Source organism: Protopterus annectens, chromosome 8.part0, assembly GCF_019279795.1.
Source record: "Protopterus annectens isolate FY-2018-M chromosome 8.part0, PAN1.0, whole genome shotgun sequence".
NCBI lineage: Eukaryota > Metazoa > Chordata > Ceratodontiformes > Protopteridae > Protopterus > Protopterus annectens.
The window spans coordinates 1,388,201,044-1,388,229,000 of NC_056741.1; the positions used below are offsets into that span (position 1 = coordinate 1,388,201,044).

The 27,957-nt window shown below is 37.7% G+C and overlaps 1 protein-coding gene across 1 annotated transcript; it reads left to right on the forward strand.

Moving 5' to 3' along the window:
* The first annotated feature begins 1,658 nt into the window (after positions 1 to 1,658).
* LOC122809450 (apolipoprotein A-I-like) lies at positions 1,659 to 27,447 on the forward strand. The gene is made up of 4 exons (XM_044080970.1): positions 1,659 to 1,760; positions 6,883 to 6,949; positions 12,822 to 12,981; positions 26,628 to 27,447. Exons 2-4 carry the CDS (start codon positions 6,907 to 6,909, stop codon positions 27,193 to 27,195), a joined length of 771 nt encoding a protein of 256 aa, XP_043936905.1. The 5' UTR covers positions 1,659 to 1,760; positions 6,883 to 6,906; the 3' UTR covers positions 27,196 to 27,447.
* The last annotated feature ends 510 nt before the right edge of the window (positions 27,448 to 27,957 follow it).

Genomic DNA, 27,957 nt, shown 5'->3' on the forward strand with positions numbered 1-27,957 from the left:
GATACTACAACCTGGGCACATGAACAGTCACTACCATGTTTTATTCTTTGTGGACCTCAGCTCCATACCCCTATCTAGTGTCTGTCAGTGGGAATTGCTTTTTTTTTTTTTTATTGTACCAATTTATGATTTTGTTGTATTTCTGCAAATATTTGAGTTCAGTTTCCTTAAACAGTCTTAGTAGATGGAAGAATGCTTTTCAGTAGTCCTTCTTTATTAGCCTTTCTGAGGCATACTTTACTGTTAATTTTTATAAAGATAAAGCAATGTTCCAGAATTTATTCTTTTATGGTTGTTTTGGGTTATTTGAGATAGTTTTTTACCTTCTCACTGGTCTTGAGACATGGAAACTTACCGCACCTTATGTATTGAGGCAGTTTTACTTCAAATATTTTCTAGAATATTTTAAAATACAAATATAAAATCTGTGCCACAGGCAACCATGTTCTCAGTCACATGTCACATGCACATGTGTGTGTGTGTTTTTTTGTGTGTGTGTGTGTGTGTGTGTGTGTGTGTGTGTGTATGTGTATCTGGGTCTAGGTTATAACGTCGACAGATGGGAAGACCGACAGCGAAATCACCGACGCAAGAAGATCGACGGATGAAACACCGACGCGGAGAACACCGAGATGGGGAAAGGATGTGTAAGTATGCGGTAGTGACGGACGTTAGGGTGCGAGTAAGGTAAGTGTGCGATGTTGGCGGTCTGTAGGGGTAGGGGTGGGTTAAGTGAGTTAGGGTTAGGGTGTGAGTTAGGTAAGGGTGCAGTAGTGACTTTGTTTGGGTTAGGGGCGGGTTAAGTGAGTTAGGGTCAGGGAGTGGGTTAGGTTAGTGTGCGATAGTGACGGACCTTAGGGTTAGGGTTTCGGTTAGGGTAGTGGATAGTTGTGTATGTAAGGTTTAGTGTTTGTTTGTTAGGATTTAGGTGTGCTTGTGTTGTGTGTGTGGTTTTTGGTCAGGGAATTTGTTTTGTTTATTGGTTGTTGTGATGATGTGTTGAGTGTGTGTGGTGTCGTGTTTGTGAGCTGTCGATGATGTGGTGTCGGTGATGTTGTTGTCGATGTTGTGTGCTGTCGGTGTTCTAACCTAGAACCGTGTATCTATACATAAATATATATAGAATACATAATATGTGTTAACTCTATATTTTTAAAACAGTTTAGAAAATACACATTAAACACTACAGTTCAGTTCTTGTTTTAGTTAAATGGAATGCACCATGGAAAATTTGAGCAAACTAGTGATAATACAATCCAGGTATTATTGTAGCAAGTTTTGGAAGGATGTAGGAATCCTGGGTTGGAGTCCAACAATCTGTACTAAAACACTTTTTGACTTATCACATTACCTTAGGCAGCTGTGCTCATGGGTCAGTTCTGAGATCAAGAATGTATGCCTTGTGGGTGATAGCAAACCCAATATTCTGGGGGTTCTGAAAGGGCAACTAACTAAAATAAATAAATAAATAAATTAATTAATAAAACAAATTAAAAAGTAACTAGTTCAAACTATGGCCAAAGCAAGTGGGAATCTTTTGTCATGAAATGGTTGCCTCACAATGGTACAGAGGAAGAGAAGTGAACTTTGAACCATGTATGCCACATAATCATTCGATTCAGATGAGTCAAGGTTTGCACATCTCTACCTTATCTGATTAGATTAAGCACCCTCTTGGTATAAAAGCAACCTTATGGGATGGAGAAATCTGTAGTTCTGCTGAAAGACGAACTAAAGAACAAGAAGAAGCGACACAGCAGGTAGGAAAACAGTTCTATTTTTTACTTTTTTAATGCCACCATATTTTGATGGTCATCACTGGGCAATAGGAAGGGATAATATTACATTTCAATGCTTTGAACTAGACAGATATTATTTGTTATTCTTTGCATTTTACAATGCCTTATTCATATCTGTCCTTATTACAACCAGGTTTTAATATCTATTCTGTCTCATATTTGGCATTTACTGCACCCTCACAGTGGCACACAGGTAGCTCCTGTAGTGAACAACTTAACCATCATTTTAGTTCTGTGGGGGAGTTAATAGAAGGATATCTGTGTGTGTGTGTGTGTGTGTGTGTGTGTGTGTGTGTGTGTGTGTGTGTGTGTGTGTGTGTGTGTGTGTGTGTGTGTGGGTGGGTGGGGGGGTCGGCTCTAAAAGGCAGTTGGCATCAGTCATTTTGTGTGCATTGCCTTGCTAATTCTTCTGAGCACAGTAGGAAAATAATTAGCACACATCAATATTTACAGCTAAAGCTTCACTACATAATTACCCTCTCCCCATTTAAAATTATGGTTAGAGTTATCAAATATGTGTTACAATTAAGCTTCATGGGTGGTATGCATAGTGTCTGCTCCTGTGTTGTATTGTATACCTGGCCGAACATACGTGGTTGTTAAGCTGACTTCTGTATGGCAGGGAAGCAGAGGGGCTTGGTGCAATGTTTGTGCCTTCTGTTGTGGTCCAAGAGGCTTTCCTGTTCCTGTTGGAATCTAATATTTTAATCCCCTCTTTCCTTTATTAGTCATATGTACAAAATAACCTTATGCATTTCCTTCCTTCTGTTTTTCTAGCCTTGCCTCCTGTAATGTGCCCATCAATCCACTTGGTCGCTCTTTTATTTGACTACTTTCTGTTGACTTCCAGAGTGTAGTGTGGTGTTCTCGTTGCATCTAAATGTATGTTATTGACCACAAGTGTCATAATCATTTTCTGTGAACTTATTTGCATTAAACCTTCTTCCATAAATAACTGAGTTTTAGTCTGTTACCCTTAGCCTAACTGTACAAATATGCAAGAATGCAATCATTTAAATCAGTGTATACATTTGTTCTTAACAGGAACAAGTTCCACCAGGATTTATTTAAAAGCACAAAATCTTTCTCTCTGACGTCTCGGCCAAAAGCCTTCAAGGAGAATTCTCCTTGAAGGCTTTTGGCCGAGACGTCAGAGAGAAATATTTTGTGCTTTTAAATAAATCCTGGTGGAACTTGTTCCTGTTGTGTGTTACTTTCTACTTGGTTCCTGTTGTTCCAGCTTTATACATTTGTTCTTTCCTGGTAAAAAGATAACTTAATTAGCTGCAATTGTCTGAATGTCCTTCCCATGACTTTGGCTCTCTCTTAAATTTCTCCAAGACTTTTGAGTTTCTAATACCATTATGAAGTAACCCCCACAAATACAGCAGCTGCAAAGTCTCAGTCCAAATGTACCAAATTCAAAAAAGCACAAGACCAGCAAACAGTGGCAGTAAATCAGACTTTTTTTATTTAGTGCAAAAGCACATAACGAGTAAAAATCAGAACGGTTTCGGCTATCCTGTGACTTAGCCTTCATCAGTGTGAATGCATTAAACATATTGCTCCTTATATATATAATTAAAAATCAAACATGTGACCAATTAAAGGTTCTCATTTAGTCCAGGTTTAAATAAGCCCCCTAACTTAATGATCCATTTTTACTCCTTGGTATTTAATATTTGATGCCAGCCATATTTATAGGATCTGGACCCCCCTATTCTATCAATCACTGTAAAGCTGAATACAGCATTTTTATACAGTATGGTGTGTTTGTATAATGCACTAGTTTGTTTATGGTGTTTAATGTCACTAAAGTGTTCAGACATTCTAAATTTCAAAGGCCTCGATGTTTGCCCTATGTCAAAAGCTGAACAACTGCAACTAGCGTTTTGCAGGAGGTTATGAATATGCTTATTTACTTTTAATCAATAGTTGGATTGGACCACACATCACCCTTTTTCCGGTACTAGTTAGTTACAATGAAGTCTGACAGAAATTATGAAAACGATAACTAACTTTAGTTATGAGATTAGCACTGATTAATATGATTTTAAACAATGAAAATAATCTAAAAACCTTTAGGCAATGCAACCACAACAAATACCAGGAGACAGAGAGAAAAGGGTTGTAATTAAAAGGAAATTATTATGTAAATTTCTAATGTACTGTGCCATCTGCAAAGATGTGTACACTATGCTGATGTGACAGAAGTGCAAAAATTGGTGTGTAGTACTAAAATTATTTTCTTTTAATCAAACCAACAAGCTTGTTGATCAGATTATAGTAAACATTCATGGGGTGTTTAATTCTCAACGATGTAAGCAGACAAGTTTAAGTATAAATATGGTTCAGGTAATGTTTTTATGTTATGGCAATACAAATATTGCAACAGCCATGGAGTTTATTGTTTTAGAGTTGTTATAAATGATTATCATTTTGGATGGCTACTAATGGCTAAAAGTAAGGATTTTCAGATTTTCAATTCCATTATGGAGAATTCCCTGCTATCTCAACAAAGGGATTACAAAAATAATGAAGAAAGTGTGAGTATGAAGCAGTGAAAAAAAGTTACCTAATGAAAGGGTTTAAAGCTCGTCATTCTGAGTGAATGACAGCAAAAGATATAGTAGATAAAGAGTGACACTTTGGCAATGATGGAGAACCAACCTGCTTTTTTCAGGACAATGCATTGTTATTATTTATCTTTTAGGGGGAATAGGGCTGTGAGGTAGCTGATAATATTTAATGGGTTAGAGTTCAGCAGTACTGAAATCAATTTTAACTTGAGAGACTAGCCTGATATGAATATAATGTAAAACTGGAGAGCATGACAGCTGACATTTCAGCAGTTTTGTAAGCTTTTCTGGTAGGTTTGTTGTTTCGCATTTCTACTGCAGATGAAACATTTCCAGCTTGAAGGATACAGATGAGCAGTAACTGTTCTATATAACTATGCAGTCTCTTTGCATGTACCCCAGGACATTCATTTATGATTGTCCTCTCTAGTTTGCTAAACAGCCATTATATGGCTCTACACCCCACCCTGGGTACCAGGTGGTGCTTATGGCAGGATATTAAGTGCATAAAGAATGTAGTCACAGTTCTCAATACAAACATATTTTATGTTACTTTTGAAATGGTGCTATCATGTGAAAGGATCATCTTAAGAACATGTGATAGGATATAAGAGACTGCATAAAACATTTTTATGAGCTACATGTTTCATAATACCTGTCTACCTATTGTTTGAGACTGGGACATTTTGCTGAAATTCTATAAGTGCTGCAGCTACTGTTCCCCAACAACTTTGCATAGGGATCAAAAGGGCTCCTAAAGTGCTGATCAGTGCCTTTTAACATAGTAGCATATCCTGAACTAGTAAGGGCTGCAACACATCTTGGATTTTCACTGGTATGGCTGCAGCACTGCAGCTGTTAAAACTCTCCTTACAGGGCAGAGAGGTTGGGGCAGACTTTACTGAGCCAGGCCAGCCAAAGCCAGTGATGCCCAATTAAGCAGAGAATTGCTGCAGGACAGTATAGCATGCTATAGCTTAGGAAATGAAATCTACAGCCATTAAATAAACTTATCTCAACATGACTAATAAGGTGATTTCCATTTCTGCATCAGATAAGTACTAGGTAACAAGCCTGTTGATCCTAGAATGCCCTGTGAAAGAATGATTTTAGGTTAAGAATGTGGTAGATAGATACTTGTGTGTGGAAGGAAAGCATACTTTGCAGTCAGTCCTATGCTATACTGAACAATGAAGAGAATGGTCTGTTCTCAGTATATCTAAAGTTAGAATGAGACAGCCCATCTAGTCTGCCTGTTTGTTAAATCTGTGATTCTACCTCTCCACCATCCTGCTCCTCTTTCTTCATTTACCCCATACAGTATTGAATGAATGCCTCTGTGCAGTCTGTCTCCATTATCCTTTCTGGTAGTCCATTGCATAGTTCCAGAACCCTTTCCATAAAGAAGTGCATTCACAAATATAGTGAGTAGTTGGTCCCTACAATCTGCAGCTTATGCACATTCCCGCCTTCTTTCCACTTCACAATAACTCCTTGATATATGCAACACATGATTTTGTATACCTATATCATTTCCCTCTATCCCTTCTTGTGTCTAGTGATACGAATTGCAGCTCTTTTAATTTCTAGCCATACCCTTTTCATTTCATCATACCAACACGTCTTGTGGCTTCCCTCTGCACTCCTTCCTGCAGCCTGATGTACCCCTTCATCTCCCTGTAGAACTTCCCAGACTGCATGCAGTACTCAAAGTCTGGCCAGACCTGAGCAGGGTAGATTAGGAGTATTAGTTCTTGGTTCTAGATTCTGTCCCACTGAGGATACACCATAGAATTCTGTTTGCTGTAGTGAGTACCCTCTCACTCTGCTTTCAGTGATCCGCCTGTGGTAAATACCCTCAGATCCCCTTTACCACAACTGCTTCTATCAGTCCCCTCCCCAGCTAATACTAGTTTTTATTTTTGTACATCTGCAGTTCTTTTCTTACTGCCTTCCTCACTGACTCCACAGTTGACAAGAGGTGTAGTTTTCCAGGTGTACATGGTGCAGCAGCTGTCAGAATAAGGCACAGTACTCTTAATTTTAATGATCACATCAAGGATGACATGTCTTATGGCTTCCAATTATGCTCTGTAATGGCACCTTCATATGACAGGCTGTAAACTAGATTCACAGTGCAAAGCAGTGAATAGATGGGGGGGGGGACTCCTTCTACCTTAATGTGTGTGTGTGTGTGTGTGTGTGTGTGTGTGTGTGTGTGTGTGTGTGTGTGTGTGTGTGTGTGTGTGTGTGTGTGTGTGTGTGTGTGTGTGCAAGAGAAAGAGATACACTGTGACAGTTTGCAACCTGTGGTGAGTCTGCTGCAAATCGTGATGAAGACCATACACTTGCAAGATAAAAATAGGGTGTAGAGGTCTTCTGACAGTGAAAGAGTAAAATAATGCAATTGTACACACAGTAAAATATATGCAATATCATCAGGTGTATTTATTAAAGCCATGATGTTAATCCTTATGTAATGAAAACTGCTGTTCTTTCTCTAGGTATAAGAAAGAAATAAGCCCACCATGAAAATCATTATAGTGAGCCTCGCTCTCCTCTTTTTTACTGGTAAGCTTACAGTCCATAGGTTGTCATGTGGTTTAGTAGTATTCATGATCTAGTGGATGCAGACTCAAAACACTTGTCTGTTTTTGTGATATGTGTTGTTCTAGGCTCTATTAATACCTAAGTAAGCAACTTGTTAATCAAAAACATGCCTGTTCATGGTTGTTCTCCACCATTCAACATGCATAGAAATGCCATGCTGTGCACCTTAGTTGTCTTTCTCTGCTCATAAGTTTAATCCGTGACAGCCAATGTATATACAGCATATCCATGCAGACCCTCTGATGTCTAGGATTGGGTTTGTATGCTAGCATCAATTTTCTGCCATCTGTGTTTAGAAAGAGAAATAAAAATGCATAGATCCCAATTAAAATCAATGAGAAATCTAAAACAATTAGCAGTTACAAAAGGAAACTGAAAAAGAAAAAATATCATAAATAACTACACATAATCAGGTTTTACTGTGTAGTGAATTAAGATTTAATTTCATACATTATTAAGTTTCAGTTCTCCTGGGAAATTGTTTGTAGAGATGCAAAAAGAACCAGCTAAGAGATTTCTTACTACTTACTTTTCCTGCAGTTTTCCTTTTTTGTTTAACTCTGTGCTGTATACTGACTCTGAGTTTGCTAAGTGCATGGTGCCCTTCTTTGAAATTAAAAAAAAAATAAAACAGTCTATTTGAATAGTTCACAAATAACAATGCTTTTAAGAATTATACATTTTACTATAGATGGAAGCAGGCATTGCATTATATTGTTTGCTTTTCTAGTCAAAAGTGGCTAAAGTAATGGGGTGGTGGCTACCAGTGTGGCTAGTACTGCCTCTAGTGAAGTCAATGTCGAGAGTTTGAGAATGTTCTTCTGCAGCCAAGTAGCAGGAGGAAGAGGAAATGAAACCACTGGAAAAAAAGGAGGATTGTCACTCAGAAAATGTTAATCTCCTTATCTTCCTCTTGGAAAAGTTAGTAGATTGCACCAAACTGTAGTATCACAATAGTGAGATTATTGTCTATGGTAAATAAATTAACGAAAATATCATACAGAAAAACATTGAATCTTAATTGTGATGTACTTTGACTTTAACTGAACCACAAACAAAAGTAATTCTGCAGGGGGACCCCCCCCCAACAATCCCCACATCCTGTTTCTCTAAATATAGATTGTACAATCTCAGAGATAAGCGATAAGAGAAATGCCCTTATCCAGACATTTCTATGATGTTGGTGATTTGTTCATCTAATCAGCTGAGTCCAAAGTGATCTATCCTATAAATATCCTGGTTAGGGTCTACGGAGGTGGGTCAGAATTTGCATACACTCTTTCAGCCTTACACTTACATTTTTAAGTAGCCTTATTTCCCTCTTCTTAAGAGAAGGTATTAAACACAACTTGCTCTTACTAGAGTCGTGACATTTGACATCTGCAAGCAATGATCTGGAGTCAGGCATCATAGTTCTGGTGAACGCCAAAACCAGAACTTAGTCCTTGTAGGAGGGTTGGGGATTGGCCAGCTAAAGATGACATCAGTACAGATGTAAAAGATACTAGCAGACAATGTTCAAAAAAAAAAATACTAGAAAACATTAACTGTTATTAGCCAACATTTTTACTGTTTTACTGCTTTGTTTCATGGGTTTAAATAATAAACCTGAGACAATGTTTATGCTAGATTTTATAAGCTAAGCTAAGGGGCATAGGTGGGGAAAAAATCTGTGGTCAACCCCTCCCCTTAAAATAAAGAATCTTTAAGGAAAATTTTTATTTGTTGGACTAATGTGTTTTTATGTACAAAACTATTAAATTTTGAGAATGTGAGTTGCAATATTCTGTAGTGTATATATATAAGGGGCATAGGTGGGGAAAAAATCTGTGGTCAACCCCTCCCCTTAAAATAAAGAATCTTTAAGGAAAATTTTTATTTGTTGGACTAATGTGTTTTTATGTACAAAACTATTAAATTTTGAGAATGTGAGTTGCAATATTCTGTAGTGTATATATATATATATATATATATATATATATATATATATATATATATATATATGGATATGTGACAACTTACTGAAGAGTAGAATACTGAAAGTCAAATACTGAATGCAAAGCCCTGAAATATAAAAATGTTAAAACTTTACACTGTTGAACTCTAAATGTCCAGTAAAAGCATTCATGTACTCCACACATTCACTTTGCACAGCTAGTCTACAAACAATATCACTCCCCCATTCCTTTCAGCTGTCTAGATTTTTGCAGAATGTCCCGATTTTTGCCTCATTTATTTGGTTTGTTCCTCATCAGTTTTTGGGTTTTCTGGAAAATAATCTAGGATTGAATTAAAAAAAATAATGACAGACAATTGTTCTTCATACTTCATACCCTTGAGAAAAATTGTGCTAATGCAAAACCTGTTATTCTATAAACTTTCTAAGTTTATAAGAGCAATATTTAAAAATGGTCCCTCTTTTGGGGCCTTTGTCCCCCCCCCCCGTTATTTATGGCTTTGCCCAGAATTCTTACACTAAGAGGTTGAGTGGTATGCTCCACCAGCTAGTGAAAATCATAAATGAGAACTAACATGGGTTATGCAGGAGTGGCAAGTCTATGGCTCTACACTAGTAGGTACTTTGATTTCAGCATTTTAACATTGTAGCATTTTGACATTTCAACATTGTACATTCAGTGTTATGAATTTCAGTATGCTGCTTTCCAATAAGTTGACATAGACCCTAGATATAAATATATGTATATATTTCTAACCAAGTGGCAGGTTAATGCAATCTCTGAATTTGTTGCTGAGAAAGGTGTAATAGTTTTCAGTGGGGGGTAATAGAAGTAAAATACCACCTTTTAAACACTGTATGCAGAGGAGTGCTCTCACAGGCAACTCTCACTGTCTTTTGGGTTTCTAATACCATGACAAAATGGACCCCCATTTCTAAGTCAAAGCATGATTCAAGTTCATGAAATTCATCTTCTTACCCCAACACAACATGGTTTCAGGCCTGACCACAATACTACCACTGCTCTTCTGTCCTTCCTTGACACCATTAGTCATGGTCGCAACTCTGGGAAAATTGTATCCACCCTTTACTTAGAACTCTCCAAAGCCTTTGACACTGTTTCACATCCTCTACTCTTATCTCAACTTTCCTCCCTCAGTTTCTCTCCTTCCTCCATAGCCTGGTTTACAAGCTCTCTCTCCAATAGACAACAAGCTGTTAAATGGAAAAATTCCACTTCATCCTTTCTCAAAAATCTCTCCAAGGCTCTATTCTCGGCCCCTTACTTTTCAATATTTTCATTAATAACTTTCACAAATCCATAGATAATGCTACACTGATCCAGTATGCTGATGATTCCACAATCATCTCTACAGCAAACCCTCCCTCCAAACTCCTTCAAAAAATGCAAACAGCCTTCTCCAGTACCAAAACTTGGATGCTAAACAATCATCTCGCTCTCAGTGCTAACAAAACAAAAATCATGATATTCTCTCCTTTGATAAATTTTACTATAGACAAAAGCTCCTTTAAAGTAATAAACCACAATAACACTCTAATCGATATTGTACCTCACACCAAACTACTCTGAGTCACCACTGATGAACATTTAAAATTTGATATCCAAATCCAAAATAATATCAAAAAACCCCACCAAAAACTAGGTCTGCTGTATAGACAAAATTGCTATTTAACTGCTTCTACCAGACGTACTCTAGCCTCCTCCTACCTGCTCCCGTCTCTTATGTATGGTGCCCCTCTACTTACTCATTTCCAACTTAGGCTAAAAAACAAACTGGAAGGCTGCTATAACAAAGTCTGCAAATTTGTTACAGGTTCCAAATACTCCACCCATCACTGCCCTTCCCTACTCTCCCTAAACTGGCTCAAGCTTCCTAATTACCTGAAATTCATACAACTCATCACTGCTCACAAACTCATATTCCAACTCTCCATTTGCCCCTCTGTTTCATCTATCTTAACACCTTACCTCCCCAGTTATACTCTTAGATCTGAAAACCAAGATCTCCTTAAAAATCTATAAACTCCTTTGTTCTCCTGGCCAGTTACTTCTATCACACTCCTTAGCTAGACTATGGAATTCTCTCCCCCCTCCCTCTGCTGTGCTCACAACCACTCTAATTTCAAACCTCTCTTCCATTCTTAGCTTACCTCAAACTGGGACTGTTCCTGCTCCCTTCCCACCTAAATTACACTGTCGTCTCTTTCAAACTTCCCTTCACTAACATTATTGTTAGAACAAACACTAAACTTGTATAAACACTTTATGACTTGTACTTTTAATTATATTATCTGTATTATTTTTGACTTTATCTTTATTTTAACATTTGTGTTCTTTAAACGTATACTCCCTGATTTTGTATTTAAATTGTATATTTATGCTCTTGTATACTGTATATTCCATACCTTAATTATGTTATATTTTGTTAACTGCTTTTGGAGCTTTTCTCCCCAGGCCTCCACTGAAAACGGGCTCTGCTTGGCCCAGTGGACTTCCCCGATCATCAAACTGGAAATAAATAAATAATAATAATAATAGAAAATAAATAAATTAGTATTTTATCAATGTTTGATGTTAGCCAGAAGTGCTCTTTGCAGCACCCACAGTGTGCCCAGTAAAGACTCCTTCAGCAATTCATATGGAGTTACATCTATTGGTAACATATCTAAGTATGATTGTAAATTCTTTTTCATAACACCCATTGCTCCTACTACCATTGGAACTGTCTGGGTATCCTTCCACATTACCCTCATTTCTGCCTGCAAATCCTGGTATTTTATGACTTTGTGTCTCACTGTATGTAAGACACTGTAGTCACTGGTTGTAGCAATTTCAATGATCAATGCTGCTTTTGTCTTCTTTTCATGGACTACTGCATCTGTTTTTCTCGCATCTACTTTTTGAACTGTTGGTAGTGGGTAATCCCATGTGATATAAACTACATCATTTTCCATAATGCTTTGTGGCTCATGCTTTCAGAGTTTTTCAGCTACTTTAGTATTATAATTATAATGTTTGCAGAATCCCCAATGCAACAGTCTTGTCACATTATTATGCCTTTCAGTATACAGTCCTTCTGCCATTAGTATATCACAACCAGCAACAAGGTGTGCGACTATTTCCAGGTCTGTTTTACAAAACCTACATTTGTCTGTTTCTCCCACATGTTTAATGGACTTTGTAAACCAATGTGTACATAGTCCACTATCTTGGACCATCACCTGCTCCATTTGGTTCCTCTAATCCCTATTCCACTACTCAAACTTTGGTCATCTAGCTCACAATAAGGGGTTTATCCCTGTGCCCTATGGAGCCAGATATGTGCTAGTGGTTATATACTTTTTTTGCCTTGCATATACCAGGGAATAAATTAGAAAGACCACAGCAGCAAACCTTGATTGAAAAGGACTTAATCCACTGAAAGTAAATGCCCTCTTCTTGTTATTTTGTGCTGTTTTGAAGGATATTATTCTTGCAGAGATCTAGAATCCTTGGGAATGGAGGAAATGGCTTTATTGTCTATAGCAGAATTTTTATGTTCAGTATTTAGGATCTGAACTTACATGAGAATGTCAAGAAAGATGTTTACTTTTTCTTAAAGATCGTATACAAGTGGCTAAAGTTGTGAAGTCTCACTACTGTTTATGAGATGTATAATCTTTGAGAAAAGGTTACACTATTTAGCATGGTATCCACAAAAGGCATGAAAGGGCTATAACCAGCATTATACTGGAAAAAATAAACTGTGCGACCCAATAGATCCCCTCCCCGTCAAGGGTTCAAAACCTCTTTGGTTACTTTCTTCTTTGCACAGTAGCACTAATTTTACTAATCAAGTTTGCTTACCTTCACAGGGTCTCAGGCTCGGTATCTCTGGCAAAATGATGCTCCTCCCCCATCAAATCCAGCAGAGGTGATATTGGCAGGCATATATGATTATATAGAGGCTGATAAGCAGAATAGCAAGAAGTTACTTGAACACATAGAACGTTCAGAAATTGGTCAACAATATGGGTAAGTAACTGGTATAGAAGAACTTTTTATTTGTTTATTTCTCAAATTTTCCAGAACTTGTAGCTTTATAAGAGGTTTTAATTAGTACTCACTTGAGTCATAATTTACTGCATGTCCCTTTCTAAACCCCCTGGCATAACTACATTATTTTCCTACTTCCAGTGAACTGCAGCTCCCCATTGGTGCATAAATAATAAAAACAAACAGAAAGGTAACATTCAGACCAAAATGATAGGCTGCCCTATTTCTGTAGTTGCTGACCTTCTCACTGATTGTTTTCTGTTTGGCGACTGCTGCTCTTCCCAGAAGGTGTAATCCACTCCATTCACCCTTCTGGCTCACTCTGCTCCCCTACCTCTGGTACCATCATTGACTGGATCCTAACAACTCATCCAAACCTTATCACCAAAGCCAGAACATTACCTGATCCTCTCAGCGATCACCTATCAGCCTTCATAGAGTGTCTCCCATCTCCACTGCATAAACAACATCACTACATCCAAACCTGCAACCTCTCCTCTTTCAACCCTTTAACTTTCTCCGAATGCTTAAAGCATAATGACTGGTCCCCTCTAAAATCCCTTCCACTAGATGATGCCATTTCCTACTTTAACCACTCATTCCTAACCCTTCTTAATCAGCAAGCCCTCTCAAACCAAATGCATCACAACCAATCCCTGCCCATGGTTATCAAAAGATACTAAACTAGCCTTGCACCAAAGGGACAAAAAATGGAAACAACATCAAAAACATAAAACCCCTAACACCCTCCTTGAGTATAAGAAACTACAAAACTCCACAAAAAACTAATAATTAAAGACTGCAAAGCCCACTACTCCAACCTCCAGTCCTTGCACTCAACAAATCCCCAAAAATTATGGGACTCCATCTCATCCATGCTCTATCCTGGGAACAAAGAAAACTCCTGCCCAGACCCCAACCTCTCCAATCTTGAAACAGCCAGCCAGTTCAACTCATTCTTCATAGACTACATAGCTAAACTATCAGCCTCCTAGCAAAAACTCAACTAGCCTTATCCAAAACAGAAACCTGGATGCAGTCTAACCATCTGGTCACTAAATGCAAATAAAACCAAACTAATGTTTTTTTTGCCGTACCAAAAACTCCATTGACAATCCACATTTACCATACAGAGTAAAAAAAAACACCCTCCTTGAAATTGTTCCCAACACCAAGCTTCTTGGGATCATTATTGATAAAAAACTAAAATGTGGCACCCACATCCGCTCCACAATCAAGAAAACCCACCAAAAGTTATGTCTCCTCTACAGGCACAACCACTTCCTAAGCCCCTCTACCCATCAGACTCTTGCATCCACCTTCCTACTCCCCTCCCTTATGTATGTTACCCCTCTTTTCACCCATCTCCATCTTGGCCTTTGGGCCAAACTTGAATCCTGCTACCACAAGATCTCCAAATTTGCAACCAATTCAAAAAACTCATCCGACCACTGCCACTCCCTCCTCACTCTCAACTGGCTTGAACTACCCAACTACCTCAGTTACCTACAACTCACCATTGCCCACAAGCTCATCTTTAAACCTGCCCAACTGCCCAGCTCTCGCTACTTCCTTAAAACCTTACAGTCCCAACCACTCAATCAGATCCAAAAACCAAAATCTCCTTCAGGTCCACAAGCCTGCATGACCTCCTGGCAATCAACTGCTGTCCCACTCCTTAGCTAAACAGTGGAACTCTCTCCCCACACACCTACGCAACTGACTTAACCATACAAATTTCAAATCTCAGCTACTCTCAAATCTTTCTTCCAAATGAGAATGCCCTTGCCACGCTCCAACTTAAACCCCCATATTTCCACTTTGCACTGACTCATCCAACTGCCTCTACTATTACTTCATCCTACCCAAAACAATCCCTTCCCTACCAAAAACTAATTTTCTGCTTAATATCTATTGTACTATATTCTCCAATCTCAATTATACTATTACCCTCTCCATGCATAATATTGTCCTAACTTTCTAATGGCTAGTAGCTGTATATTTTGAAATGTTAAACCTACAACTGAGTTTATAACAAAAATATTCACTTTATGTAAATGTTGAAATTTCTGTATTGAATTATGCCTTTTCATTTTTGTAACATTGTGACAAGCCATTTGCAAATATCATGGAGCTTATCTGTAAGTGTTTAATTAGCTGTATGAACTATGACCTTTTGTAACATGTGAAATGTAACTTGCAATTATTGTAGAGATTTTCTCCCCGGGCCTCCACTGAAAATGGGCTCTTCTTGGCCCAGTGGACTTCCCCAGTCATCAAACTTAAAATAAATAAAAATGAGCAATGAAACTTTGATATTATTCCAATGAAGGATACTTTTGCAGTTGTGGAAGTGAGACAAAAGTTTTATATCATAATTCAGAGCAGTTTGGATTAAAAAATACATGCTGGAACTAATAATAATGTCAATAGCAGGGTTAAAAGTACAATGGAAGTACCACAGACTAGCAGAACGTATTCTAAGAACTAAACCAACGTGGCAATGGACAAAGGAGATTGTGCTGATAAGGATGACTGCAATAAGGGGCACAGAGTATAGGCAAGAGGGGGCTGGAATTTATTGGGGAAAACTGGCCAAGGAACCAAGGTACTGGGAACAAATAATTAGAGGGAAAGGTAACAGAATGAGAAGAGGCCAATAATACATTTGGACTGCATGGTGGAGTTTGCCCTCCTTATCAATGAATGATATCATAGTATAGGCAAAGAGGAAAGAATTGGGGCATCCTAAGTGAAAGATCAACACTGGTAGAGTCTTTAGTAGAATCTAGAAAAGAAGCCACTGTTAAAAATGGATAATTAGTAAGGCATATAAAATACTGCATGATAAGTATAGTAATCAATCGGGGGAGGTTAGAAAGAACTGAGCAGAGAGACTGGACAAGCAATTCACAAAGAAGCAATGGGAGAATATATGTGTGGCTCCCAAATATGCATCAAAGTCTTAAAAATTTAAGATTTTTGCTCGGAAATATTTGAGTAAGTATTTCTATACCACAAACAGAATCCGAAGATTTTTTTCTCAGGTAGATTGCAAATGCTGGAGATGTGATTTGGAATAATTTAATTGGGAACACAATTTTTAGGAGTGTAATAAGTTCACAGACTTTAAAATTTCCCTGCAGACTGCTTTGTCAGAAATACTAGGCAAGCAAAGCTTTTTTGAGCCCTGATACAGAATCAGAATTGCCTAGGCACAGTAAGGACTTCCTAAATTTAATTCCTGTGGCTGCCAAAAAAGCAATTACTAGAAAATGGAAATCAAAGTCTAAACCAACTGTACTGGAAGTGGTGACTATAGTAACAGAGATAAAAGAGCTGAAGCGAGATCTTTAGAAAAGGTAAGAGCAAATTACATAGAAAAAAATGGGAATTCTGGGAACAATACATGGAGAATAATGTTTTGGAGGAAGAATGAGGTTTAAGGGAAGGCAGGAATTGAATGAGCTATGTAATGTTTGATGGACAATGACTGTGTACAAGATTACATGTCATGTATAATGTTTCCTCTTTAAAACAGCACTAATTTACATTGTAATTCCTATCCTTCAAATCCATACCAGCTTTAATTTTCAGTACTTTTACACACTTTTCAATGCAATGAGCATTGTTCAAATGATCAAATGTAGTATCAATGAAATGAGTTGCAGATTAAATGAACCACCCTTTTTGTTTATCAGTGAAGTGAACTGACAATCACTGAACGTAACTCATATTGGTGTGTGTGTGCGTGCGTGCGTGTGTGTGCGCACATGAGTGTGTGTGTGTGTGTGTGTGTGTGTGTGTGTGTGTGTGTGTGTGTGTGTGTGTGCGTGTGTGTGTGTGTGTGTGTGTGTGTGTGTGTGTGTGTGTGTGTGTGAGGCCCATGGGATATATGCAAATGACCCTTTAAGGGAATCAAATGTTTCAGATTAGAGCCTCTCTTACACGAGGTTTAAGGTACCACACAGTGAAAACTCTAGGCTGGCTAGGTTTTTCTTGTACTTTTTAATAATTAGTTTGTCTGTGTAACTTTTTTACTCTTTGCTTTATATGGGTGGAATAGAGTTGCTCATGACACATTCATCGCATGTTGCTTTTTTTGGTAATTTTTGTTGCTGGTGCCAGTGGTCATATTACATTACAGTCAAACTTCAACAGTTTGACTGTAGTATGCTGCTAAGAGCTATCCTCTTTCTCCATGGTTGTGCGACCATGGAGTTAGAATATTTAATTTCCAGGGGTGGGGCTGGGGGGGGGATCCCCCCAAGTAAAAGGACTATTTATGGCTGTTTCAGATGATTGCAAATATATGGCATTTCTTCGATTTGTGATCACTTTACTTTGATGTATTTTTAGATAAAAGTGATTACCGAATAACTTTTTCAATGTATTTGCTATGAAAAGTCATCGGCAATGTAAAAACATATAATCATGTATTTACACACACACGTACACACACACACACACACACACACACACACACACACACACACACACACACACACACACACACACACACACACACACGTGTTTAGTTATTTTTGTGCGAACTATACAAAAGGTGGATCTTTTTCTAGCTACATCTTATGCTGCACTTGAGAATATGAGGACCTACATGTTTCTGAATTACCTTCCTTACAAGATAATTGCCATTAAAATTTTAACTGTTTCTAACAATATAATGGCCTCTCATATTCTGTTTCCCTACAAAGTGTTCAGTCATGGTGATGTGAACCATTTCCATTTAAAATAGCTCCCTGTAGCAGTAATGCCAGTTTCATCCATATAGAATTGCATATCCATGTCTCCTGATTTAGTCTGCAAAAAAGAGATCCCATTATAAGTCCTCTAACCAGTTCTAAACACATGGATCTTCTTTCATATGCTTGCTAATTCATAGTAAGTTATGTTTTTTTAAACAGCATTTAATAGCTATATCCCACTGTGTGTGAATGACTTAAGTGGTCTGACTGTCCTCCACATAAAAAGTACCTCTTAACTGGTAAAAATCACATGCTTGTTTTTTGTACATTGAGATATAAATTGGATAATTAATATCTGTGAAATTCTATGCCTTTTCTTCAGGCACGTTTTAACAGTTTTCTTTTTTGTTTAATTGGCATTGCGAAACAAACAAACCTTCCAACATAATAAAAGCTACTCAGGACAAGTTAAAGGTGTTACTGCTCAGTGCTAGGAGTCCCAACAGGAAACTACACTCGGAACAGGAGCCAGGATACAGCAAAAAAGTTTAATGTCTTCTGGTACCTCGGCTATACAAAGCCTTCATAGGAATAGTAAAAGACATACAGCTGCATCTTTTTATACATTTGCTAAATTGAATAATTGTGCAATTAATTAGTGCAAATTGATACAAAAACAATTAATTACAGTTACTAAACATTTCAGATTCACAAAAGACAAGATAAATTACTAAGGTAATAAATACTAGTTTTTTAAATACCTCATAAAATAATTTTATAAGTTCCCTCAAATCAAGAAAACACAGAAACCTATGCTGAAGTGTACAGAAAAGTCCTGTACAACTATATAAACAACTGCATAGAGACTGCAGTAGCAGATTGAAGTAAACCCAGGTCAAACCACAAAAACAAGCCACCCTGGTAGATCTCTAGTATTAATAGGTTGTACAGGAAAATAAAGAAAATCCTGTCTAGAAGTAAGAGGAATGTGCACAACAGAGCAAAAAAGTTCCTCATTAGTCTAAACAAGTGAATCAGGCAACTAGTCAAGTCCTTGAAAACAGACTTTGAGGTAAAAATAGTCTCTAAAGCTAAGGATAAACATAAGACATTTTTCAGTTATGTCCACAGTCTTAAGGGTAACACACAACAATATGCAGAATTAGTTGTAGATGGCATCACCTATACTCAATCAGAAGATAGAGCAAGTCTGCTGGCCGACAAATTCAGCTCAAAATTCTATTCCCCATCACCCCCAGTTCTCTTCCCAATTAATACCCTCCACAACTGCACTGCCAATTATCACCAAAAACAGGTTGCCACTGTGATCTCTAAGGCTAAAAACACTGCTTCAGTGGGGCTTAACAATATACCAGGTTGCCTCTTATACAGCTTAAATCAGGACTTGTGTGGCCCATTAGGATCTCTATGTAACCACAGCCTCCAGACTGGCTTTGCCCCACTAGAGTGGAGGACAACAACAGTCATCCCTCTGCATAAAGGGGGACCATCTACTGACCCAGAAAATTACAAACCCATAAGTTTGACTAGTCTTATATGTAAGGCCATGGAAAGAATAATTATGGACCTGATAAATAATGACATAGGAAACCTCCAAGCACTGCACCTGACCCAATCTGGCTTTGTCAAGGGCAGGTAATGCCTATTGAATCTGGTGGATTTTTTTGAGAAAGTCACAAGGCCATAGATGAGGATAAAACAGTACATACCACCTACTTCGACCTGGCCATGGTATTTGACACAATTCCCCACTCAGGTAATATAAACAAACACACAAAACTGGGCATAAATCCTGGCATAACTAGATGGATAACCAATTGTTTCACAGGCAGGGCACCTAGTTAAATTGGGTGAATACAGATCCAGCAAGAGGCCATTTATTAGTAGTGTGCCACAGGGCTCAGTGCTGGGGCCACTTCTGTTTGGAATATACATCCCTGAAGTCAAGGCTAATGTGGAACGCCTCTGGATGACAAACTTTGCCAATGACTGCTAGTTGGGGGCAATCACCGAATCCCCCAGTGATGTAGATATCCTTCAGGAGGGTCCAGATCAGACAAATGATTAGTGCTAGAACCATGGCATAAAACTAGATGCAAAAAAGCATTATCATACCCTTTGGGAAGTCAAATACCCCTGCAAATGATTGCAACATCAATAGCACACTCCTAAGAGTAGACTCAGAGGTGAGAGAGCTAGGTACATAGATAATAGCCTGAACTTTGACTGTCATGTGTCCAATGTGGTGAGGAAGTCCTTCTATGTGGCACAACTTATAAGTAAAGGTATGGCATTCAGATCCAAGGAAATGAAAGTCCTGCTGTACTCAACCCTCATTAGAGCAATAATCTAGTATAGTGCATCATTTGGCATGCACTTGACTAGGCACTTACAACAGCTGCAATGACCTCAGAGGTTCCTCATAAAGAAAATACAGGGTGTAAACAACATGTCCTATGTGGATAGGCTATAAGCCCTATCCCTTTACTCTGTCTCTTACCAACTATTAAGGGGTGACCTATGCCTGACATACAAGGCACTCAAAAATTCAGCTCTGATGAAGCTGCTACTCATTTGCAAGTCATTCATCATGAGGGTCACCTAATCTAGGGATCTAAACTTAGTCAGCAACTCAAAGAAAACATGCTGGACAGACAGATATGTATCTCAGAGATTGCCCCTTCTTTGGAACAAGCTTTCTATTCATGTTAAGCAGAGCCTTTACATGACCCTCTTTCAACGCAACTGGGGTAGTGCCTATGACCCCTATGGACAGGTTCAATCTGTAAGATACTCAAGGCATGGGTACAAACCCATGCCATCCTCTTGCCCCTAGGGGGCAGGTATTGGGTAAAATCAGATTATATTGGTTAGGCTTGCAAGGGCTGTTAAGCCATTAACCTAATAATCTCATAAGAACCTATGAGCCTATAATTAATTACCTCAAAATTCCAGTACAACAGAGGGGTATGTTGTATTTTAACTACTTAAAGGCATCCCTGTGTCATCACACATTACCGTCAATAAGTACAAATTAGTCTGTACCTGATCAAACCCTTCAGATGCAAATAAAAATTCACCCAAGTAATAAAAGTGCTAGAGCTTTTGAACTACATACTTATTTTTACAAAATTCAGATATACATTTATCCTACTAGTAGTAACCCCACACTAACATGTTAACCGGTACTATTTATTTCCATGCATTAGCAGCAAATGAGAAACAGACACGGTAAATGGCTTGTACAGTATAATCTAAGACAAAGTATAAAAGGGAGCAAGATTGATGTATTAATAATGAAAGGCAAACCACATAAATAAGACTCTGAACAATCTAAGACTGTAAATGTTTCTCTTATTTCTACTCTTGTGATGAAGAAGGAAAACAGAATTTTCACTTGGAGAGGAAAATATAGACTTGTGGTTAACTAGAGAGGATGAAGACGTGTTACTAGAATTCAGGAATGAGAAAGTTCAAGTACCAAATGGTCTACCACTAAGAGTGCTTAAAATCTGATGATACTGGTTTATTATAGATCCTGCATAACTTAATGGGAATCTAATGTAAAAGTGTTATAGCTTTACTCTCCACAAAGGAATTTTATGTATAGATAAAATTATCGAAAGCATTAAAGGTAGAGATAATGTTACCTAAAGGATAACAGAATTCTGGATCCAAATTCATCTCTAACACAGTGTTATACTTACATAGCTACTAGACTATTATATACAGGTAATGTAGTAGTTATTTACATGGACTCCAGTTAATGAGACTTTTGATTTGGTTTATCATGGGAGATTATTGAGTAACTTAAAGGGAGGAACTTGTGAATTAAACTTTTTAGTGGAGACAGGACAATTGCACTAATTCAGAAAAAAGAACACAGTGTATGTCAGAAGAACACTATCTGGAGAGAGGTAGGTAGAAAGTGACAACCCTATAGGCTTTGTTTTAGGTCTGGTAATTTTTCATACATGATTTCTGGGCTGAAAATAAAGTCAGTTTACTTGTTACTGACACTAAAATAAGGGAAATATCAGATGACATGGGAATAAGTTTGAGGCAAGATCTGAAAACGATGATGAACTGGACAGAGGCTGAAAAAGAGTATTTTAAGCTTAATGCCAATAAATGTAAAGTTATACCGTTTAGTTGTGATCAGTGCATGATTTGCAGTCTAGGAGTGGCTAAACTTAAATCAGTGTTACAAGAGAAAGACATAGGTGGGCTAATATAATTATCAGGAAACAGATAATAAAAAACACATAGTTTGCAAATAAAATTTTAGGATCTATTGCCATATTTATTGCTTTTCAAATAAGGCCATTATTTAGTTCCTTAGTTAAACATCATCTTGATTATTGTATGCATATCCAGAGAACCTTTTGGGGAAAAGATAGTAATAGCTAAATTTAATTTAAAGAAGGTAACTGGACATATTTAAAGGGATGGAATGAAATGCATATCATTAGAAACTACAGTATTTCAGAATGTAGGAGTAATAAGTATTTTAAAGAAAGGGATTGAGATAGATAAATAGCAAGTGAGAGAGACAAATCACTAGATAAATGCAAAGATTATCTTGATAAAGAGATTGGACATAAATCAACTCCCACTTGTCACTTCCTTATAACTTTTATTGCATTGTATTGGTTTATTTTCCCTACTTGCTAACTCCTACTCTGTAAGAGCCACAGATAGTGACAGGAAAATGAAAAAGTAGGTCCTTGTAACTGCTACTGCAGTTACATCAGGTAGATACTTGTATTGTATGTATCTATTTCCTTTTTTGCTAACCATGACTTCCTGGGATTCCTTGGCTAGTGCTTACCTACATTATATGTTTGTTCTTCTTTTGTCTTTTCCTGGTTAGGGGTCGCCACAGCGGAATTCCGGTCCGCTAATGATTGGCAGTAGATTTTTATGGTGCCGTGGTGCCAGCTCAACGCCCAACTTTTAACGAAGGCACACCCATTCACACGTCTTTCAAATGTCACTTGACCGTGAGGAGGACAAGCAGACTCCACACAGAAGGCGCTCATACTTCTGTTTATTTATTTACCTGTTTCCTTGCTCAATAACCATGGCTTTCTAAGTCCGTCAGCTGACAAGGGAAATAAAAAGGCAGGTCTTTGCTAACTGCTGCAGCACTCACAGCAGTTATTTGTTTAGGTTCTGGTTTTGTCATGGTTAGTGAGGAGAATGGAAATGGAAGCTTGCAAAGACTGCAGTCTCTGCACTTTGATTCAATGCTAGAACAGACACTTTTTTTTCCTCTGGGTTTTATGTGCACACTAAAACCTTGCAGTGGAACACTGAGCATCCAAAGCGGATTGGCCATTTTCTAAGCCCATTAATTAACCTCAATTAAGCTCAAAGTGTCAAGTCATAAATGTACAATGCTATTCATACCTCACAAATGTACTAGCTTTTAGAAAATCATGAACCAGTACTAATATGTAGTAAGCATGCAGTCATTGGTTGCAAATACTGCACAAACCATCTTAGCTATACTTGGCTAAATCTTGCTTTCATTCACATTATAATAGAAAATAAATAGCTTTTGTGATTAGATGGTATACACATTGCTATAATTACCCTTGAACTGTCCCTTTAATTACCCTCCAGTGATGTGTGTCCAAACCCTGGCCCTGTCAAGAACACTACCATTGTTCTAGCTACTGAGGATTGGAAACTAGCTAACTAAGAACCTAAGCACGAATCATATTAACACTATATGTATGCATAACAAACTGCATTTTCTAATACAGACGGCTTTCCATTTGTCAGCCAGGCATTTGTATATCAATGAAATCTGGATCAAGCCAAATAACATGAATATTTCTTTTTGACCACCAGGATATAACCTTCTTCAGATAAGTCTCATAACAGTGCCAAAATGGTAATTATTTAATAATGTGATAATCTTACATGTCCCACCTCAGACCCTTGGATTCCTTACTTCATCCATCAGGAATCCTTACTTCTTATGTCAGAGTAAGTGATATATATATATATATATATATATATATATATATATATATATATATATATATATTTTTTTTTAATATATATTTATATGTATGTATGTATTTATGGGTGCCATTACAATGGTCAATCATGTGTTTGGTCAAATAGGCATCTGACAGACAGGCAGGTATGCAAGATCTCACAGTTCCTGGGATTGGGAAATTTGCTCTTGCCTTGTGTTTTGGCGATCTCAGCGTTAGTATATATAATTAGCAGGGGGCTCCCCCTATATGGGGGTTCAGGGCAGCTTTCCCCTACAAAAACAATGCTTTTTATTATCTTTAAATATTTTGCATGTGAAAAGGCTGTTTTGAAGCACATGCATACTACTGTGTTGTTTACATTGTTTTCAACCTTTTGCAGTCAATTTTATTGCAGTCAGCCTTGGGTGTTTTAAATTAAGAGTAGTATAACCCATATATATATATATATATATATATATATATATATATAGAGAGAGAGAGAGAGATATGTGTGTGTGTGTGTGTGTGTGTGTGTGTGTGTGTGTAGGGTGAGGTTCCAAACAAGAGGGGCTATATAGCTAGCTGTAGTGCTCCAGGAACCATGTCACCTAAATGCACACTTAAGTTACTATCAACTCTAACTCTGTTGATATGTGACTTAGAAAAATATTTTCACATACTTACTTCTGCCATCTCTGAAGGCTGATATAACATGTTGAAAGGGCACTTACATGTCTTTGTTTATGCCATTAAATTGCCTAAAAGGTAGGAGGTCCATGGTATAGATAACAGATAATTTAGGTAGGGTATCATATTGCTGCCTTGATTTGTTAATTTTGCTAGGGATCCCCTGAGACCCTAATACTGTTAATTGTGCTGGGCTTCCTGTTAGTAATCTTGCTTGAGACTTTTGACTCCAATAATCTTCCTGGGAGGGGCGGGATCCCAAGAATTCCAAAGCTTTGCCTAGCACCAGTAAAGGATATAGGTATGATAAGGCAAATAACTGTCTTTGAGCGATGTTATATTGCTGTTTTATAGAAATAAGCTAGGATATAAGATGTACCAAATACAAAGTTAAAAGAAGCTATAGCAGAAAGCTTGGACACAGAACAGTAACTCCAAGTTTTAACTCTTCACTGTGTCCAGTGAAAGAATAAATTGTAAAGCAGGTGATACTTAAAAAAAACACAAAGTGACCTAGAGGAGCCATGTCAGATGATCTTTGGGTTGTTAAGCCATGTAGCAGAGCAGTGAGGCAGTAAGGAAGGCTATGGGAATTCTGAGAAGCACTGTGAGAGGGGAGGTGATGTTTGTTGGTTGGGATGTAACTGTAGAGCCAATGAATTTTACTGCAGGTCAGGTACTCAGAGCTGTAGGACTAAAAATGAGTCATGTCAGGGAGTCAGATGTCACTATGGTATCTACTGGCCAGATATGTCAGCCATTTCATATATAACCATCTCCACAAGGGCAGAGACAGAATGAAACCAGGCTGGATATAGGTCAGTTTGTAGATGATCCTGTATGGTCAAGATGAAGACCTCAAATGGGTCAGCTTCAAAATTAATTCTTACTTTAATACTCCCATGCAGTGGCTATGCTTTACACAGCAAACTTTTATAATTAACTTTGAGCTTACCAAACATTGAGAGACATTACAATAGTTTTCAATGTTGGTCCTTTCAGTCCATTTATCTCAGCCAAATGACCCGTGATCAGATGGTTAACAGTGATGTAAATGGTTGCCAGACAACTCTAGGGAATAGAACTAAAATGGTGCAGGGTTAGTACCAAAATGTATTTATTTTTATTCATTTTATAGATTTGCCCTTTGTTTACTGGACTAGTCCTACTAGGCTAGTGGTATGTATTCAGGGGATACCTGATTATGGGAAATGTTGGCACCAGGGAACTTCCCCTACTCTTTTCATTAAGTGCCATTGGATCCTTTACACCCTCCTGAGATACCACCAAGTCAGGCAGATGTGATCTCAGTTTATTGTCTCATTTGAAGGATGGCAAACTCAGGAGAGCAGCAGACACTAATGTTGCACTGCTATATCATTAATGGAAAGAAATGAAATCAATCACACATGGTGGGAATAGAACTCACAGCCTCCTGATCTTCAAGCACCAAAGGCACGTGTGCTACTTGGTGAGTAACTGACTAATTTTAATAAAAAAGACTAAATGTGCATAATGTGTATACATTAGAGGAAGTACTGAAAATGGACCATGAGATAAATAATATAATTCAAATGGGAAACATACCAAAAAATGAACACAAAATAACATAGAAAAAGAGGGACTGCCTAATTTCTGGTGAAGGTATGGTTCAGTGGTAATATGAGAAGACAATTTTTCACACATAACATGATGGATGCATTGGAAAATCTGTCAGCTACTATGTTAAAAACCATTTGGGAGTCTTAAGAGTCTATGGTATTGTCACAAGGTAATTCTAATGTGTGACAGGAGTAATTCAATAAGTAAGGAAATAAGACAACTGGGTGAGTCAAGTGGTCTTTATTTGCAGTATAAGTATTTGTAGATATTCTCACCGGTGCTTCAGTAACAGACTCTTGCATGCAATGTGTGTTAGCTTTCAGATGTGATTTTTGCACCTCATTTCAATAGCATTCAGACAACTTTAATAAAGCATGTGTCTGATGCATGGTGTTTCAGATTCCTACACAGGTTCACTTAGCCTTTTAACAAACAAAGAATGTGTATAAATAATCAAGATATGTATCCAAGAACATGAGCTATTATCATTCATTTTGCATATGTCTGCCACAAATTGCAAATAAATCACTTCTGTGAATGATACAGTTGCACAGTTGTTTTTAAGAAATCACATTTTCCAGCAATGCCTCACAATGTGCTCTCTTTTTTCCCTTAGCCTGAAATTTTCAGAAACCTTTGATGAACTAGATGCCAAAGCTCAAGAAGTGAAGAAGGCACTTGCAGAATTCTTGGCTGACTGGCGTATGCGGCTGAGGAAGGTAGGGGAACCAATGTTGCAGCAAGCCAGGGTTGACTTAGAAAGTGCCTATGATAAGTTTATGCCCATTATGGAAGAACTAAGAGTAAAGATTTCTAGTCATTTCGATACGAACAAAGAAAAGCTGATAGCCCTCGCTGAAGAGATGAGAGCCAGTACACAGAAGACTTCAACAGACTTCAGAGAAAAGGTGACACCACTTGGTCAAGAATTAGTCCAAAAAATACGTGCACTTGCTGAAAGTTTGAAGCCATTAGGACAAAAGATACATGAGAGGTATGGCCCAATAAGAGAAAGAGTGCATGAAAGAGTGAGCCAGGGTTTGGACACAGCAAAAGAGAGGCTGTCTTCCACAGCAGAGGGTGCAGTAGCGAAGCTGGGCCCATTCCTACACTATTTTAGGGTCAGAATTGCAGACATACTAGAAAGTATAAGCCAGAGCATAAGTGAGAAATCTGCTAGCTAACTTTTCTTAACCAGAGGAACAAAGAATTTTTCATCATAAACATAAGACTCGTTTATTGTCTTTGTCTACCCCAGATTTTCCTTTATAATGTGGATTAGTGGGCCTAGGTTATCAATGACGTAACTACTGCTCGTTTTTCTTTCCTAAGTGTATGGCCTTATGCTTTCCTGTGTGTCAGGCGTTATTGTTATTTCTCTATGGCTGTTAATTTCTACTGCTAAATTATTCAATAAAAAACACATTACACATTAACAGTTTGGTTTTCTGTTTTATCAGCACTGCTGCTGTTTGCATGCTGTCCTCAAGATGATGAAATGTATGTATTTGCTTTGTGTTTTTTATATCAGTGTGAACATGGTAATTTAGCACAGTGGTGGTTTACATTAATTACTGGTGATAGATGGCAGAGCAGGAGCAAGGCCTCATGATATTCCATAAGCTAGCGAGGCAGTTCTACCTCACTAAAGCTCTCATTGATCCCACTGTAATGGATTTATAAAAGTTAGTAATAGTGTTAGAAATTCAGTACCTTGTTGAAGAAAAATACAAGTTTCCTAAAATTATTACTCAGTAAAGCTCAGCTTAGATTTTCATCTCAGTCTCCATGAGCTTGTGCATATCTATGTGTTTGTGTGTGTGTGGGGGGGTAATACATGCATGTGAGTGCACACATGTACGCTAATGCTTGTCTGCATGTGTATGTGAATATGTAGGTCTGCAATATATATATATATATATATATATATATATATATATATATAT